Source organism: Phoca vitulina, unplaced genomic scaffold, assembly GCF_004348235.1.
Source record: "Phoca vitulina isolate PV1807 unplaced genomic scaffold, GSC_HSeal_1.0 scaffold61, whole genome shotgun sequence".
NCBI lineage: Eukaryota > Metazoa > Chordata > Mammalia > Carnivora > Phocidae > Phoca > Phoca vitulina.
In genome coordinates, this window is record NW_022589764.1 from 4,652,134 (window position 1) to 4,672,406 (window position 20,273).

Here is a 20,273-nt window from a genome sequence, read left to right on the forward strand (position 1 = left end):
GCTGGGAGCTCTCACAGCACTCGGTACCTCTCCCCATGTGCATGTCACAGTTGCCTTTCACATTCATCTGTGTGACTATTTAGCTAAAGCCTATGTCACTCCCTAGGCTGCTCCTCGAGGGCGGGACCCTCCATCACAGTCCCAGTGCGGGCCACTGTGCCTGGCACGTTGCTGGGTCTGACCAGTTGTTGACTGAATAAACATTCTGGTCTACATCTGGCTTTTTAAAAATAATAATGCACTCCAGGCATCTTTCAAGTGAGAACATACACATCCATCTCATTCTTTTCAGTGCTTCTATGGTGTTCCACCACATGGATATATCATCATTTCATAACCAGTCCCCTGTTAATGGATTTTAAGAATAATTTCTAAAGGCTTGCTTTTGCCAGCGACACAGTTTCACTGCTTATACATCTTCGCACATGTGTACACATCTATCTGTTGGGTAAGTTTCTAGATGTGAACTGGCTGATCCAAGGGTCAGTGCATTATAAAATTAGAGAGAGAATATCAACTGCTTTCTCCCAAAGTGGTGCCAATCCCCACTCCTTCCAGCAGTGCGTAGGGATGCCGGCTTTCTTGTACCCTTGCCACCATGAGGCATCCCCAAACTCTTTTATTTTGCTCACAGCAGGTGAAAATGGCCTTTCTTCAGTTAAAGTGCCTTTCTTTAATAGCAGATGACATTGACAATTATTTTTGTATGGTTATTGGCTATTTGTAGTTCTTCTTCTGTAAACTGATCGTTCCTGCCTTTTGTCTATATTTCTATTGAGTTGTCTTTTTCATCTAGATTTTTAAAAAAGATTTATTTATTTATTTTAGAGAGAGAGAGCATGGGCGGGAAGGGCAGAGGGTGAGGGAGAGAGAATCTCAAGCAGACTCCCCGCTGAGCGCAGAGCCCAACACAGGCTCCATCTCAGGGCCCTGAGATCATGACCTGAACTGAAACCGGGAGTCGGATGCTTAACCGACTGAGCCACCCAGGCACCCCTCACCTAGCTTTTGTAAGAACTCTTTCTCTATCTCCTGTCTTTGATATTTATTTTTTTTAAATTTTTTATTGTTACGTTAATCCCCATACATTACATCATTAGTTTTTGATGTAGTGTTCCATGATTCATTGTTTGTGCATAACACCCAGTGCTCCATGCAGAACGTGCCCTCTTTAATACCGATCTGATATGAGGAATTGATATTTATTCTTTGACTTTATGATATTTTGTCACAGAGAAGTTTTTTGTTTTTATGCCATCAAATTCACCAATCTTTCTTTCTCTTTTTTCTTTCTTGTCTTTCTGTCTCTCAGTCTATACCCACAGGCACATATGCAGAGGAAAGATGCTACTTCTGGGAGGGGAGGCCTGGGATGACTTGTAACTCATTTCTTTATATTTTTCTGCATGGCTTGATTTTTTAAGTATAAAGAGCATTAAAAAAAAATTGTTACTTAAAAAGAAACAGTATAGCACCTGGATTTATGTCATTCTTAGAAAATTTTTATAATGCACGAATCATAATTGCATTCTGCATCTTTTCTAATTTTAAACAAGAAAAGGCTAGTATTTTCAGAGCTTTGGAAAATTATAAATAGCACATTACAGCAAATACACAGCGATGAACCAGAACCAATCAGAGGCGTTGCCATTTGCCGTGTGGTCTGAAGCTGGCAGAAGCCTGGTGTGAGCACCTGTCAGCCGTCCCCTGGGCCTGGCCAAGGCTGATAACCTGCCCAGAGGAACCTGAAGCCACATTTTCTGACCTCCAAGTTTATGGTAGAATGACTGATAAATTAGTTCGCAATACTCTGTGAATCCAACTGCCCCCAAATCTGGGAACTACTGAGAGGCAGAGCTGCCTTGAAAACTGAATAGAAAGATAGGCAATTCAACTGTCAGAGATGTCAAAAAGCTGAAGCTGAAGCTCGTGGGGCGTTAATTTATCCCCCCTGAACACACACACCCACGAACATCCTCACAGAAATGAGATCCTGTGAGTTTTCTTTGATGGGCAAACATGGGTCTCTTGCCCAAATCTGCCACGAATAGTTTAAACAATCATGCCTGCAGGCTGTCTCGCAGACCCCAGGGGGACCAATGGGGCCCAGAGCAGTCCGGTCACCGGCCCCTGGGACCACCGCCTTCCCCAGGTGGTGGGCTCGTGGGGCTTAGTATTTTTCTCCACTTGAGTGGCTTAGTTCCTAAAATACTTTAGGAACTTGTCAACATTCTACAGAAAATAAAAGGTCCTTTCTCTCTGGGCGTTTCTCTCACTCCAAAGGAATGAAGAGTGGAAAAACTAGAGGGGGAAATAACAAAACCCCTTTTCTTTGTGGGTACTTACTAAATGGCTTTTAGGCAAGGGCTCCCATGCAGAACTGCAGCCACACCGTATCTTTCTGTATCTAGGTAAATCTCTGACAGAAAAGAGGGGCCTTGATAAATGTTTAATAATTACTGTTAATAAATAAGAGGAGCTTACACTGGCAACAAGCCTAACAGTTCACAAAGCACCTTCCATTTTGAACCCTGGAGCAGTTCTGAAATGGATAGGGCCTTTTGTAGGACTGTTCTTTTTTTGTTTTGTTTTGTTTTTTTTTCGGAGAGGTTAAATGACTTGTATAATCAAACCGCAGACAAAGAGAAGAATCTGGACTCCCACTCAGATTTTCTGACTTCACACCCAATGCTATTTCAACTTCACAAAGCTATCTCTTTAATAATAAATGGTAAGTATTTATTTAAACACTCTCTAATCTTTATTAAACTCAAGAATAAATAACAATAAAAGTCACCGATTAAACTTTACAAGTATTATAGAAATGAGTGAATTACTCTATAACTCTAATACAGAGAAATCCTTCTAAATGATTCAAAATCCAAACATAGTGAAAGGAAATGTTGAAAATGTGAAAGCTTTTACATGGCAAAAAAGCATTATGAAATCTACAAAAAAAGATATTAGAGCTAATGAATGCGTTCAGCAGGGTTGCAGCATGCAAGGTAAACCTACCATTTGTATTTCTACACACTAGAAATGAACAGTAGGGAGAGGAAATTAAGAGAAAAAAAAAACACTTCTGTTTCTAAGAGCATCAAAAGAACAAAATACCTGGGAATAAATCTCCCAAAAGGAGTATAAAACTTATACTACAAAATATAGTTGAAAGAAACTAGGGAAGAACTAAATATATAAAGATATCTTATGTTCATGTATTGAAAGCCTTAATATTGTGATGATATCAATACTTTCCAGTTGAAATAGAGACTCATTGTTTTTTTTTTTCCAGAAATTGATAAGCTTAACCTAAAATTCATATAAAAATGTAAGGAAGCCAGAATAGCCAAAACAATCTTAAAAAAGAATAAAGAAGTTGGAGATGTTATACTTACGGATTTCAGAACTTACCATAAAACTTGTACATGAATGTTCATAGTAGTATTATTTATAATATCCATAAACTTACCACAAAACAACATTAATTGAGAGTGTGGTGCTGGCATAAGGACAGACATATGGACCAATGGAATAGAATCAAAAGTCCAAAAGTAAACCCTTACATTTATGGTCAATTGATTTTGACACAGGTCCCAAGGTAATTCAGTGGTGAAAAGATAGTCCTTAAATAAATTGTTCTGGGACAACTGGATATTCACATGCAAAAGAATGAAGTTGGAGCCCTACATTACATCCTATAAAAAATTAACTCAAAATGGATCCAAGACTTAAATGTAAAAACTAAAACTATAAAACTTTTAGAAGGAAACAGATACAAGCCTTCATGAACCTGGATTAAGCAATGGTTTCTTAGACATGAGGCTGAAAGCACAAGCAACAAAAGAAAAAAAGGATAAATTGGACTTCAATTAAAAAAAAAAAACTTTTGTGCTTCAGAAGATGTGATCAAGAAAGTGAGAAGACAACCCACAGGATGGGAGAAAATATTTACACATCATGTATCTGATAAGGGTCTAGTATCTAATATCCCATATGAAGGACTCTTATAAGTCAACAATAAAAAGACAAATAACCCTATTTAAAAAATGGGCAAAGGATTTGAATAGACATTTCTCCAAAGATGGACACATGGTCACATGCATATACACAGAGGCAGAACATCATGAGTCAATAGAGAAATTCAAATCAAAAGCACAGCAGAACACCACTCCACATTCACTAGGATGGTTGAAATAAAAAGGACAGATACTAATGTGTGTTGGTGAGGTTGTGAAAAAGGTAGGACTCTCAGGCATTGCTGGTGGGAATATCAGATGCTGAGGCTGCTCTGGAAAACAGCTGGGCAGTTCCTCAAAAAGTTAAATATTGTGTTACCACATAACTCAGCAACTCCACTACCAGCTTTATACCCAAGAGAACTGAAAACATATATCCATGTAAAAACTTGTACATGAATGTTCACAGCAGCATTATTTGTAATCTCCATGGAGTAGAAGCAACCCAAGCATCCATCAACTGCTGAAGAGATGAACAAATGTGGTCTATCTGTATAAAAGGATACTCTTTAGCCATCAAACAGGAATGAAGTAGAGGCACCTGGGTGGCTTAGCTGGTTAAGCATCTGACTCTTGATTTCGGCTCAGGTCATGATCTCAGGGGTGGGATCGAGCCTCGCATCAGGCTCTGTGCTCAGCAGGGAGTCTGCTTGAGATTCTCTCTCTCCCTTTCCCTCTGCCCTTCCCCCAGCTCATGTGTGCGGTCTCTCTCTCTCTCAAATCAATCAATCAATCAATCTTTTTTTTTTTTTTTAAAAAAGGAATGAAGTATTGATACTTGCTAAGCATGGATGAACTTTGAAAGCAATATGCTAGATAAAAAAGTCAGACATGAAAGGCCACATATTATAGGATTCTATTTATATGAAATGTCTATAATAGACAAATCCATAGAGACAGAATGTAGATTGGTGGTTGCCAGGGGATAAGCGATAGGAGAAATGGGAGAGTAACTCACACTGGGTGCAAGTTTCTTTTGAAGTGATGAAAATGTTCTGCAATTCGGTGGTGGTAATACTTGCACCACTTTGTGAATATGACCAAACTACTAAATTGTACACTTTAGAAGGGTAAATTTTAGGGTATATAAATTATCTCAATAAAAACACCATGAACAGGGGTGCCTGGGTGGCTCAGTCATTAAGCGCCTGCCTTCGGCTCAGGTCATGATCCCAGGGTCCTGGGATGGAGCCCCACATCGGGCTCCCTGCTCAGCAGGAAGCCTGCTTCGCCCTCTCCCTCTGCCACTCCCCCTGCTTGTGTTCCCTCTCTCACTGTCTCTCTCTCTGTCAAATAAATAAATAAAATCTAAAAAAACCAAACAAACACCATGAACAAAATAAAATGCAAATGCCAAATTGGGTGAAAATATTTATGACATATGTCATAGAGAAAGGGGCAATATGTGTAATATGCAATGACTTTCATTTTTTTTTATCTTTTTAAAAGATTTTATTTATTTGAGAGACAGACAGAGCACAAGTAGGCGGAGCGGTGGACAGAGTGAGAGGGAGAAACAGGCTCCCTGCTAAGCAAGGAGCCCAATGTGGGACTCGATCCCAGGACTCTGGGATCGTGACCTGAGCCAAAGCAGATGCTTAACCGACTGAGCCACACAGGCGTCCCTGTAATGACTTTTAACTGTTATGGGAAACTAGATAAAACTCTATTAAAAAGTAGACAAATGATATGAAAAGAAAATTCACAAAAAATATATTAAGGAAATCCACTGAACCTATGAAAAGAGAGGCAATTCCATTGTGCAGATTAAAACTGTATTGAGATGTCACTTCTTGCCTCTCAGATAGGAACTAAATCAAAAGCTTGATGATTCGCTCTTTGGGAAGATGCTGTTGGGGAAACAGCACACTCCGACATTGCTGGTAGGAGTATAAATGGTAGAGGCCCAGGAAAGGCGGTATCCTACAAAACTATCCACACAGGCTCCCTTTGACGGAGCAGTCCCACATCTAGGAATTTACTCTGAAGATACAACTCCAGTAATATAAAAATGTACGTGTGTAACATTATTCATTAGAACATTATCTGTATTTACAAAATATCAGAACTTATCGAAATGCCCAAACAGAAAACAATTTGAGAAAAACACAGTATGTACATAAAATGGATTATTACACTTTTGTACAGATGAATGAACTGCTATAAAGTGATTTCCAGAATATACTGCTAGGTGGAAAAAGCAAACACACACAACAAATAAATAACTTGGTGGGAGGAGGGAGGGACTTTCCTAACAGTAGAATGTCAACTGGTAAACGTGGATGGAATGGCAGAATGGAAAATCACTCATCCGCAACCATCACTGTAAAGAGTCACTTGGGAAAGATTCATCAATGCATACTAAACGTCGAGAAAATGTGAAAAAGGAATGGAATATTTACATGGTTTTAAAATTGTCTACTGAATGCTTACTGGCTGCAAGGGGAACAATAGTTCCCATACAGGGAGGAGTCACCGTGATTGGGTGATAAATGTAATGTCACTAATGAAGGGCAGGTGGACATCATGTGCCTCCAGATGCACTACCCTAAGAAATACAATATTCTTTTGTAGTATTCTAGCTGGGCAGGCATTGTCCAAATCTAGTCATGAGAAAACATCAGCCAACCCATAACTGAGGTACAGTCTAGAAAACGGCTGGGCTGTAGTCTTAAAAAATGTCAATGTCAAAAGAGACAAAGACAAGCTGAGAAACTGTTCTAGACTAAAGACCAGAGGCATAATGACTAAAGGTAACACATGATCCTGGACTGGATCTTGTATTGGAGGGGGGAAAAAAATTGTCATAAAGGACAGTATGGCACAACTGACAAAATAGAATATGGCCTCTACCAATGTGAACATTTCTGAATTTGATAACTGTATTGTGATTACCTACGAGACTATCCTTGTTAAGTAATCAGGGACAGAAGGTTACGGTATAGTCAAATACTTTCAGATGATTAAAAAATGTAAATGGTTACCAGTCTGTGCATATATATAAGTGCATGTGTATGTGTATGTCTATATAGACAGATAGGGAGAACGAATGTGGCAAAATACTTTAAAATGGTGGATCTGGGGGGGGGGCGCCTGGGTGGCTCAGTTGGTTAAGTGTCCAACTCTTGGTTTCAGCTCAGGGTCACGAGATCGAGCCTGGCATCAGGCTCCACAATCAGCAGAGAATCTGCTTAAGATTCTCTCCCTCTCCCTCTACACTCCCCTCCCCCGCTCTCTCTATCAAATAAATAAATAAATCTTTAAAAAAAAATGTGAATCTGTGCCTACAAACAAAAGGCACTACTTAACCCATTTTCCATTCACATAGCACCAAGGGCTCCTAGGAGTGATAAGGCCTAATACACTGGAAGGTAGAATCCCTTTGATGATCCCTGCTTTTAGAAATTCCAATTTCTTTCTCTAAGCCAGTGTTTCCTAAACTATGGCCCAGGGAACACTAGTGTCTCATAGATGTATTTGATCCATCTCTTGATTCTCAATCCACACTGGCATTTTAAATGCACTGTAAAACCATGTGTTAGAGACATGTGTTTAGTTTTAACTTAACAGTTTCCAAATTTATTTAATCACAAACACCTTTTCTAGGAAGACCTATGAATTCTTGTGAGATGTGTGAGATGCTAATACTCTGTGGAACACAGTTTGGGAAATGCTTCTCTAAACCAAATTCAAATCTTTGGAATGGATACTGTTGGGTCTTAGAAGCCACCTATCTTTCATTTCAGTGGATTTCGTTATGGGTAATGACCCTCCCTGGGGGGACTCTGAGCATATTACCACTTGATGCCTTTCTTTGAACTTTAGAAACTGGTACAGCAAAGATTGCATGGAGATTTTAAGGGCAGAACTGGATATCGTCAGGAAACATTTAGGAAAACCAGACTAAGGAAAAATTTTTAATTAAATTTGAGATTATATTCTATAACATGGGAGTAAAAAATAGTGTAAAAGAGTTGGCAAGGTCGGTATGAAACTGGTTCAGTTAAGAACAAAGACAAACCAACTTCTGGTGGCAAGGTAAGTCAAAATAACCCTTTGGCAGAATGTCAACCTGAATCAAGAACTATAAATATTCACATCTTTCTTGCTAGTGGTTTAATGTCTGAAAATTTATACTAGCAAATAATCAAAGAAAAAAGCATTTTGTATAAGAATATTCAGAATTATGGATACTAACAAAACATGGCAAGCCCACTGAGTTCCCGCACTCAGTAAATGGTCCCACCAGCTACACAGTGACCTTAGGCAGAAACCTGGCCCAACGCCGGACGACTCCGCCTCCTTCACTCCCCCAACTCCTAAACCCACTGTTTCTACTCTCTATGCATCTCTCAAGTCTGTCCACGTTCTTTATCCCCGTGACAACACCTGAGTCCAGGTGTCATCATCCTCTACCTGGTCTGCTGCGGCCGTCTCCTGATACCTCCCTGATTACTTCTCTGTCATCCAGTCCATTCTCCATACTACAGAGCGACCCTTCTAGACTGATAATCTCATGATGTCAGTCTCCCTGCTTGAAAACCCTTAACTGCCCTTAGGATGAAGCTCGAATTCCTTAGCATGACTTTCAACACCCTACTTGAATGATACCGAACTACCACCTTCACCATCCCCACTGCCCAGGCAGAGGGAACTTGGTTTGGTTCCCTGAAGTGGAGCTACATCTCACTTTCAGACTTTTGCACATGCTCTTCCCTCTGCCTGGGCTGGTCTTCCTCACCTCTTAGTACTTTGTGAAATAGGTATCTATAATTAAAAACTCAGGAAACAACTGAGGATGTGGAGAAAGGGGAACCCTCTTAACACTGTTGGTGGTGTTGGAAACTGGTGCAGCCACTCTGGAAAACAGTATGGGGTTTCCTCAACGTTAGAGGAAATAGAGCTACCCTATGACCCAGCAATTGCACTACTGGGTATTTATCCAAATGACACAAAAATAGTGATTCAAAGGTGAACCTGCACCTCAATGTTTATAGCAGCAATGTCCACAATAGCCAAACCATGGACAGAGACCAGATGTCCATTGACAGATGAATGGATAAAGAAGATGTAGGGTATTTATACAATGGAATATTACTCAGCCATCAAAAAGAATGAAATCTTGCCATTTGCAACGATATGGTTGGAACTAGAGGGTATTAGGCTAAGTGAAATAAGTCAATCAGAGAAAGACAAATACCATATGAGTTCACTGATCTGTGGAATTTAAGAAACAAAACAGATGAACATAGGGGAAGGGAAGAAAAAATAAGGTAAAAACAGAGAGGGAGACAAACCATAAGAGACTCTGAACTCTAGGAAACAAACTGAGGGTTGATGGAGGGGAGGTGGCTGGGGGGATGGGGTAACTGTGTGATGGGCATTAAGGAGGACATGTGATGTAATGAGTACTGGGTGTTACATGCAACTGATGAATCACTAAATTCTACCCCAGAAACTAATAATATACTATGTGTTAAAAATTGAATTTAAATTAAAAAATTAAAAAGAATAGGTACCTATGTTTATTACCTTTGCTTCCTCACATCTCACTCACCACACAATCTGGTTTCTGCCTCTTCACTGCCCCAAAGTTTCCCTTGACCAAGTCATCAAGGAAAGAAAAAGAAAAAGGAAAGGAAAGAGGGGAATTTTTAAAATCCTGTGTAGCACTATGTATCAGGCATTGTGCTAAGCACTTTATGAATATTCATTCATTTATTCTCCCAACAGCTCTGTGTCCTTCATAACAGCAAAAGGTATCAAAAGACACAGAAGATACCACTTTCACTTTTACTCATGTTTTTCTGCCAAATTCTTCTCTGCTTTCTTTGCCAGGTTACCCTTTTTGACTTGACCAATGAACACTGAAGTTACTTAAGGCTCTGTCATGTCCTTTTCTCTTCTCACTCCATAAACCCCCCCGGTGATCTCATCCTCTCCTAAGGCAACCACTGCATATAAGTAGATGACTTCCTGACCTTTTTCTGAGCTCTAGTCCTGATTATCTGACATTTCCCCTTGTATGGGCATCTCAGACCCGCCATCGAAACCTGAGCTCACCAGCTCTCCATCACGCATCAACACCTGCTCCCCAACCACCACTGTACCTGGCACAAACAGCCACACAGTTGTTCAGGCCAGAAACCCAGGAGTCATCATTGATTCTTCCCCATTCCCTCTTCTCCCCACATCCAATCTATCTCCATACCTCATCAATTCTACCCATCTGCTTTGCTTCATCCTTACTATCATCATGCTTGTCCAAGGTACCATCATCTTTAGCCTTTGCCACTTCAGTAAGTCTCCTAACTGGCCTCCCTACTTCCACTGTTGGCACATTTTCCCTGGTCCATTCTCTTACATACCAGCTAGAAAAATCTTTCTAAAAACAACTGGGTTTGAATTTGGGCTATGCCATTTATTGGCAACGATGGTAGTCCTGGGCATATCACTCAACCTTTCTAATTCTTGACTTCCTTATCTATAAACTGGACATAATACTATGTCACAGGGTGATAGTAATTAAGAGAGATAATCCAGATAGAGTGACAGAATAGGACATTCTAAAAACTGTGCATGGGCGTATACATGGTCCGACAATTTTAAAAAGAAAGAGCAATCCGGGGGCGCCTGCGTGGCTCAGTCGTTAAGCGTCTGCCTTCGGCTCAGGTCATGGTCCCAAGGTCCTGGGATCAAGCCCCGCATTGGGCTCCCTGCTCGGCGGGAAGCCTGCTTCTCCCTCTCCTGCTCCCCCTTCTTGTGTTCCCTCTCTCGCTATGTCTCTGTCAAATAAATAAATAAAATCTTAAAAAAAAAAAAGAGCAATCCAGAACTCTTAGTCCCATGTCATTTCATCTCATTTGAAATAACAAAAATGAGTTCAATTTATATTTTACAATTTTAACAGGGAAAAATTCAGACAAAACAATTTAAAATGTGCTCTTAGCAGATGCTGCAATACAAAAACATTGAACTCACTGTGATGGTTAATTTTATGTGTCATCTTGGCGAGGCCATGGTGCCCAGTTTTTAGGTCAAACACTAGTCTAGATGTTTCTGTGAATGCATTTTGTAGATGTGATTAACATTTACAATCAGACTTGGAGTAAAAGAGTTTGCCCTCAGTGATGTGAGTGGGCCTTAGCCAATCAGTTGAAGGCCTAAAGAGCAAAAAGCCGAGGTTTCCTGGAGAAGACGGAATTCTGTCTACAGACTATAACGCAAAGATCCTGCCTGAGTTTTCAGCTGGCCTGCCTACCCTATGGATTTCAGGCTTGTGTGCCCCACAGCTGTGTCAGCCAATTCCCTAAAATCAATCCCTCTCTCTCTTTCTCTATATATATCCTATTGCTTCCGTGTCTCAGGAGAACCCTGACTGACACACTCACAGAGGACTCCTATGATGATAAAGTAGATCAGCAGCTAACAAATGATAACTCCAAGTGGCTTCAAGTGAAGATTTTAGAGTATAGTAGAAAAGAACCCTAATCAGTTTAATAACATAAGCTCTAAATAGATAAACATGAAAAGATAAAGAACTTCAGAAAATAAGACTTGAATCATGCCACTAATATGAGAAAAGCTGTCTTCAGGGAGTCTCGGGCTATCTGAGGACCATGCACCTGGTAACAGAGGACCCCTATCCCATACTCATCCACTCGGACATCTATATGAAGATGCTTATTGAACATCTACTCCAGGCCAAGTGTTCTTATCCAGAGCAGATAACAAAACCAGGCATTCTCAGAGCTGCTATTCCACTTGTATCTATGAGAAGCACTGGGTCCAGAAGAGCTTTGGTGGCCAGCATATTGCAGCTTACCTGTAGAAAATGGTTGATAGATGCGTCGTGAAGTCCCAGGGCTTGCTCAACACCTGCTAATTCCCTCAATATTGGTACACACTCAAAACTTTTTTCACCTCTACTGATCTCAATATATTCTAAAGCCTCTTGGTAGTGGGGCAGAGCTTCTTTTGGTTTCTTCTGACTTTGATATATCCTAAAAAAAAAAAAAAATCAAAGAGATTATTTTTTAAATAATTAGAAAACATATAGGTGGGAAAATATATAGATCTGGTGGTTAGGATTTGGCTCTCTGACCCCTGTTGTCCAGGTTCACTTCCTAGCCAGCTAAGTTTTTGTTTCCTCCGAAGAGGCAGCAGGGCATGATGATCAAGTGGAAAGACCTTAGAATAACGAGGAAGTTTTGAATCCTGGCTTCACTAGTACCAGATGTGTGAATTTCCAGTTGCTTCACAGCTTTCTCATCTCTAAGTTAAGAATAATAACAGTGCCTACTTTACTGGGTTACAATGAAGATTAAATTAGTTAATACTCATAAAAACACCTAGAACAGTCTCTGACACATAGTAAGTGCTACGTAGGTATTGGTTTAAAGAACATAAAATACTTAACAAACAATAATAGCAACCACACAGGATGCCGAGATGCTGATAACTGATCTGTTGAGAAATTATAGAAATTTCCCAGTATTGGTGAGGGTATAAAGCACTCTCATTAACTGTTAGAATATAATTTGAGCATAAACTTTTCTATATCAAAATTATACATACATAAGTACACACATATTTCTGCTAGTGGCACTTTATTAGTTTATCATAAAGAGATACTCTGGCAGGACAAGAAGATATGTACAAGAATGTTTACCTAAGCACTCTTTGTAATAGTGGAAAAGTACAAAGCACTTAAAATACACAAATAGGAGATCATCAAGCAGATTACAGTAAGTACATCTATACTGTGGAATGCCACATAGCCCTTAAAGTTAATGTTGATCCAGATTTACCAACATAGAAGTATAAAAGGCAGAATACAAAAATGCTTTGTATAGTATCTCATGCTGGTGAAAATGTTGCATCTAATCTATATATACACATATGCATCAAGAGCTATCTAAATGAACAGTAAAATGTGAGCAATAGTTATCTTTAGGGATTGGTTGTGATTTTACTTTTCTTATTTATGCTTTCTAAATTTCCCAATTTTTTTTCTATAAAATTGTATTACTTTGACATCAGAAAAAATGTTAATTTAAAAATTATAAGTTAAGGTGGCAGTGGGAAAAGATTCTTGTCGCTTTTTGGGATAAAATGCTGTCACATTAAAAAATATATCGCTTTATTTTATTCAGCAAACATAACAGCAGACATTTAAAAACAATCTTCTCTAAAATATTTGTTAAGAAATAGAAACATTTTCTTGCATGGAAAAACTTTATATATAAAATTCATCATGAAAGGTCACCAACCCTTTCTATGTTACCCCTTACTCTAGAATCTTTACTACAAAAAGGTCTTATAATTCCCAACTGCACATCAGTAAATGGAGACATAATGTGAGAAAGTAACTAGGAAACCACAAAAAAATAGGTCTTGTTTGCAACTCAGTCATTGGAATTTTTTCACAACCATTTTTGTTCTCTAATAAATTTCAAAGAAACTGATTGACAGAAGTAAAGATGCTCTTCAGATCTGTGGTTCAGATGGCCACAGTGAAATAAAATCCTGACTGGATAGCTTATGAACTGGGATACCTTCTCTAATTGGAAAGAGGTTTAAAACATGGGAATCGGTCAGGGATATGTTCCTGGACCAAATAGGGTCCAGGTTGCAGCTTGCAGCGACTCTTCATCTTAGAAAGGAAGAGATAAATAGGTGACTGAGTAATACCAGACTTGCTTTCTGATTCTTACTGAGCTTTGGATGTTGTAATAATTAGCTTTGTAAGTATCATATTTTATTTTTGAAGAGAAAATCCACTAGCATCTTGGGTGATAGAAAGAGGCTTTGAAACATATGGTTGATAACAAATCACTCAGGCAAAAAATTAGATTCCTGGTAGACAAATGTTTCAGAACAACTGAAAACAGGAGTCGGCAAACCATGGCCTGTACGCTAAATATGCTCACTGTCTATTTTTGTAAATAAAGTTTTATTAGCACACAGCCACGCCCACCTGTTTATGAATTGTCTCTGGCTGCCTTTGCACCACAATGGCAGAGTTGAGTAGTTGCAACAGACACCTACAAAGTCTGAAATATTTATTGTCTGGGCCTTTACAGAAGAAGTTTACTAACCTCTGGTTTAGAATCTAGAGAAAGCTACATACTTTCAAAATGACTTCAGATTTTTTTCCATCTAATTTAGCCTAGAGAACTCCAATAATGCCACAAATATTTGAGCAAAGGAAAAAAAAAATCATCTTCTTCCTTTCTCATATACAGAAATGATGAAGCCTGTGCCAAGGAAATAACAGGTCTTTTGTCTGCAAGGCTGTAAAAATCATAGAAAGGTAATAAAGCAAATACAAATGTCAAGATGACTTCATTTGAGCAACAGCTTTAAAAGAAAGCAATATTCAAAGCTTAGTAATCAAGCTTATAAATGAAAAAAAGTAAACAATAACAAGACATAAGTTAATTCATATAATAACAATTGTTCCTTTCCTGAGATAGAGCATAAAAGAAAAGCATTTGAGTTTGTAATGGTGGAGAACAGGGACAACTTGTAGCCATTTACCTACTCTTAGCCAAAAGCATGGCATAGTGCTCCAGGTTAACACACCTTTTCAGGTATCAGAAAGTCATCCTTCAGATACCTGACCCTTGGAGACAATTTTATAAAAAGAACCCAGGATGAGGGGCAGGACCATCAGTTACAAGTATTGCAGCAGGAGTAGAAAACCCAAACTGTAGGTTTTTTTGTTTTTAGGAGAGAGAGAGAGAGTGCAAGCCGCAAAGGGAGACACAGAGAGAAAATTCTAGCAGGCTCCATGCCCAGTGTGGAGGCTGATGCAGGGCTCGATCTCATGAGTCAGATGCTCAACCGACTGAGCTACCCAGATGCCCCCCAAACTGTAGTTGGAGCATCCTTACAGACAAGACTGTACAACCTTGGGCAAAAGCATAATGTCTCTGACCCTTGGTGTCCAATACAGTTGTTGTAGAACCAAGGAAGATGTCTGAAGTGATTTGCAAACTGAGGCAAGTCATACAGATTGGTATTAAGTGCCTATACGTCATCATACCTTTTACCCCTTCCCCTCCCAACCACTAGTCTATATGGAACTGAGCGCTACAGATTCAGGTTGTTCTTCTTTTGAAATGGGCTCCACTGTGGTTTCACACTCACCACATAAGATTTTGGAAAGTCCAAATAATAAGCATAATCAGTCAAACTCATGTGCCAGCTGAGCTTTTAAAGAATTTGAGAATAATTTATTATAGGAATAATACATATTCATCATTAAAAAAAAGATACAGAAAAATTTTATATATATATATATATATATATACATATATATATATATATATAATTGCAACAACCAAAGATGAGTGCTGTACACCTTGATATATACACTTTGAGATGATTTTCTATGAATATTTTTTTAAATGGATCATAATGTTTTAGAACCTGCTTCTTTCACTTAATCTTATAACAAAGTGTGGCAATGAATGCTATCACATCACTTTTAGTGGTTGAGTGGTGTCATGTCAGATTTAATTGACCACTCATCTTCAAAAATACTATTAGTTAGGAAGTTTAAAAAATGTTTTATGGAAAATTTTTACCAATCATATTTCTAATGAGGGACTTGCATCCAGAATATATAAACAACTCTTGCAACAAAATAAAAAGACAATGCAATTTAAATATGAGCAAAGTTTCTAAGTAGTCATTTCTCCAAAGAAGATATACAAATGGTCAATAAGCACATAAGATGTTCATCATCATTAATCATCAAGGAGATGCACATCGAAACTACAGTGAGATACTACTTCATACCCACTAGAACAGTGGCTGTAATAATGATAAAGAAAGATAGTAACAAGTGTTGGCAAGGATGTGGGAAAACTGGAACCCTTACGTAGTGCTGATGGGAATATAAAATGGTGCAGCTACTTTGGAAAATAGTAGCAGTTCCTCAAAAGTTTAAACACAGAATTACAGTATGACCCATTAATTCCACTCCTATGTATATGTCCCCCAAAATGAAGACATGTATCTACATAAAAACTTGTACACAGTGTTCATAACAGTACTATTCATAAGAGTCAAAAAGCCCAAACAACCCAAACGTCCCTGAAGGAATGTACATTCTGAGCAATGAGTAAATAAAATCTGGTATATCCATACAATGGAATATTGCTCAATCATCAAAAGGAAGTACTGATACACGTTAAAGCATGGATGAACCTTAAAAAAAGTATGCCAAAGGAAAAAGGCCAGTTACAAATAACCTAATCTTACACCTAATGGAGCTACAAAAAGAACAACAAATAAAACTTAAAACCAGCAGAAGGACGAAAACGAGATGAGAGCAGAAATAAATGATGCAGAAACTAAAAAAACAACAGAACAAATCAATGAAACCAGGACCTGGTTCTTTGAAAAAAATCAATAAAATTGATAAACCTCTAGCCAGACTTATCAAGAAAAAAAGAGAAAGGACTTGAATAAATAAAATTACAATTGAGAGAGAAGAAATAACAACCAACACCACAGAAATACAAACAAGTATAAGAGAATATTATGAAAAACTATATGCCAACAAACTGGACAACCTAGAAGAAATGGATAAATTCCTAGAAACATATAAACTACTGAAACTGAAATAGGAAGAAATAGAAAATTTGAACAGACCCATAACCAGCAATGAAACTGAATCAGTAATCAAAACACTCCCAACAAACAAAAGTCGAGGACCAGATGGCTTCACAGGAGAATTCTACCAAACATTTAAAGAACAGTTAATACCTATTCTTCTCAAACTATTCCAAAAGGAAGGAAAACTTCCAAATTCATTCTCTGAGGCCAGCATTGCCCCGATGCCAAAACCAGACAGAAGACTCCACTAAAAAAGAGAACTACAGGCCAATATCCCTGATGAACATAGATGCAAAAATCCTCAACAAAATACTAGCAAACCAAATCCAACAACACATTAAAAAATCATTCACCACAATCAAGTAGGATTTATTTCTGAGCTGCAAGGGTGGTTCAATATTCACAAATCAATCAGGTTGACACATCACATCATTAAGAGAAAGGATAAGAACCAGATGATAATTTCAGTAGATTCAGAAAAAAACATGTGACAAAGTATAACATCTACTCATGATAAAAATCATCAATAAAGTAGGTTTAGAGGGAATACAGCTCAACATAATAAAGGCCATATATGAAAAACCCACAACTAGCATCATCACTAATGGAGAAAAACTGAGAGCTTTTCCCCAAAGTCAGGAAAACGACAAGGATGTTCACTATCACCACTTTTATTCAACACAGTACTGGAAGTCCTAGCCATGGGCAATGAGACAACAAAAAGAAATAAAAGGCATCCAAATAAGTAAGGAAGAAGTAAAACCTTCACTATGTGCAGATGATATGATACTGTATATAGAAAACCCAAAGATTCCATCAAAAAACTGCTAGAACTGATGAATTCAGTAAAGTTGCAGGATACAAAATCAATGTACAGAAATTCATTGCATTTCTATACACCAATAATGAAGCCACAGAAGAAGAAATGAAGGAAACAGTCCCATTCACAATTGCACCAAAAATAATAAGATATCAAGGGATAAACCTAAATAAAGAGGTCAAAGACTTGTACTTGAAAACTATAGAATACTGATGAAAGAAACTGAAGACAACACAAAGAAATGGAAAGACATTCCATGCTCATGATTGGAAGAACAAATATTGTTAAAATGTCTATACTGCCCAAAGCAATCTGCACATTTAATGCAATCCCTATCAAAATACCACAGCATTTTTCACAGAAAAAGAACAATCCTAAAATTTGTATGAAACCACAAAAGACCCCAAATAGCCAAAGCATTCTTGAAAAAGAAAAGCAAAGCTGGAGGCATCACAATTTCGGACTTCAAGTTATATTATAAAGCTGTAGTAATCAAAACAGTATGGTATTGGCACAAAAATAGACACATGGATCAATGGAACAGAACAGAAAACCCAGAAATAAACCCACAACTACATGGTCAATTGTTCTTCAACAAAGCAGGAAAGAATATCTAATGGAAGAAAGACAGTCTCTTCAACAAATGGTGTTGGGAAAACTGGACAGCAACATGCAGAAGAATGAAACTGGGGGCACCTGGGTGGCTCAGTTAGTTAAGCGTGTGACTTTTGGTTTCAGCTCAGGTCATGATCTCAGGGTTGTGGGATCAGGCCCCTCACTGGGCTCCGCACTCAGTGCAGAGTCTGCTTAAGACTCTCCCTCTTCCTCTGCCCCTCCCCCTGCTTGTGTGCATGCTCTCTCTAAAATAAATAAATAAATCTTAAAAAAAAAAAGAGAGAGAGAATGAAACTTGACCACTTACTTACACCATATACAAAAATAAATTAAAATGGATTAAAGATGTAAATGTGAGACCCAAAATAAAAAAAATCCTAGAAGAGAACACAGGCAGTGACTTCTTTGACACTGGCTGAAGCAACTTCTTTTCAGTTATGTCTCCTGAGACAAGGGAAACAAAAGCAAAAATAAACTATTGGGACTGCATCAAAATAAAAAGCTTCTGCATGGTGAAGAAAACAATCAACAAAACTAAAAGGCAACCTAGAGAATGGAAGAAGATATTTGCAAATGACATATCCAATAAGGGGTTAGTATCCAAAATATATAAAGAACTTATAAAACTCAACACTCAAAAAATGAATAATCCAATTATAAAATGGGCAGAAGACATGAACAGACATATCTCCAAAGAAGACATACAGATAGCCAACAGACACATAAAAAGATGTTCACCATCACTCACCATTAGGGAAATACAAATCAAAACCACAATGAGATACCACCTCACACCTGTCAGAATGGCTAAAATCAACAACACAAGAAACAACAGTTGTTGGTGAGGATGTGGAGAAAAAGGAACCCTCGCGCACTGTTGGTAGGAATGCAAGCGGGTGCAGCCATTGTGGAAAACAGTATGGAGGTTCCTCAAAAAGTTAAAAATAGAACTGTCCTACCATCCAGCAATCCCACTACTGGGTATTTACCCAAAGAATACAAAAACACTAATTCAAAGGGATACATGCACCCCTATGTTTATAGTAGTATTAATTACAATAGCCAAATTGTGGAAACAGCCTAAATGTCCATTGATTGATGATCGTGGTGTATATATTAATGGAATATTATTCAGCCATAAAAAAAGAATGAAATCTTGCCATTTGCAATGACATGGATGGAGCTAGAGAGCATAATGAAAATGGTAAGCAAAGTAAGTCAGACAAAGACAAATACCATACGACTGCACTCATAGGTGGAATTTATTTATTTTTTTTAAGATTTTATTTATTCATTTGACAGAGAGAGAGACAGCGAGAGAGGGAACACAAGCAGGGAGAGTGAGAGAGGGAGAAGCAGGCTTCCCGTGGAGCAGGGAGCCCGATGCAGGGCTCGATCCCAGGACCCTGGCATTATGACCTGAGCCGAAGGCAGATGCTTAATGACTGAGCCACCCAGGCGCCCCTCATATGTGGAATTTAAGAAACAAAACAAACGAGCAAAGGGGAAAAAAAAAGAGAAGAGACAAATCAAGAAACAGACTCTTGGGGTTCCTGGCTGGCTTAGCACATAGTGCATGCAACTCTTGATCTTGGGGTTGTAAGTTTGAGCCAAATGGTTGGTGTAGAGATTAGTTTTAAAAAATCTCTGGGTTCCTGGGTGGCTCAGTTGGTTAAGCATCCGCTTTTGGCTCACGTCATGATCCCAGGGCCCTGGGATCGAGCCATGCATCGGGCTCCCTGCTCAGTGAGGAGTATGTTTCTCCCTCTCCCTCTGCCCTTCCCCCTGCTTGTACTCTCTCTCGCAAATACATAAAAATCTTTAAAATAAAAAAATTTTAATTGTTTTTTAGAGATTTAAAAAAAAACCAGACTCTTAACTCTAGAGAACAAACTGATGGTTGCCAGGGGGGAGGTGAGGGGGAATGGTTAAAGTAGGTGATGGGTAGAAGGAGTGCGCTTGTTGTGATGAGCACCGGCTGATATATGGAAGTGTTGAATCACTCTACTATACACCTGAAACTAACACTGTGTTAAAAAAAAGAAAATGGCAAAAAAAAAAAAAAAAAAGCCAAGTCACAAAAGGCCACACATTGTATGATTCCATGTAAATAAAATGTCCCAAATAGGCAATTCCACAGAGACAGAAAATAGATTAGTAGTTGTCAGGGGCTGGGGGAACATGGTAATAGA

The 20,273-nt window shown here is 38.5% G+C and overlaps 1 protein-coding gene across 2 annotated transcripts in view; it reads right to left on the minus strand.

Annotated features, from left to right (window-relative positions):
- The window catches only part of TTC23 (tetratricopeptide repeat domain 23), a 93,983-nt gene that overhangs the window by 38,831 nt on the left and 34,879 nt on the right, over window positions 1-20,273 (minus strand). For both annotated transcript variants that reach the window (XM_032391317.1, XM_032391316.1), the window contains exon 6: window positions 11,842-12,019. In XM_032391317.1, coding sequence (XP_032247208.1) covers window positions 11,842-12,019 — 178 coding nt within the window. The remainder of the gene's footprint in view (window positions 1-11,841; window positions 12,020-20,273) is intronic.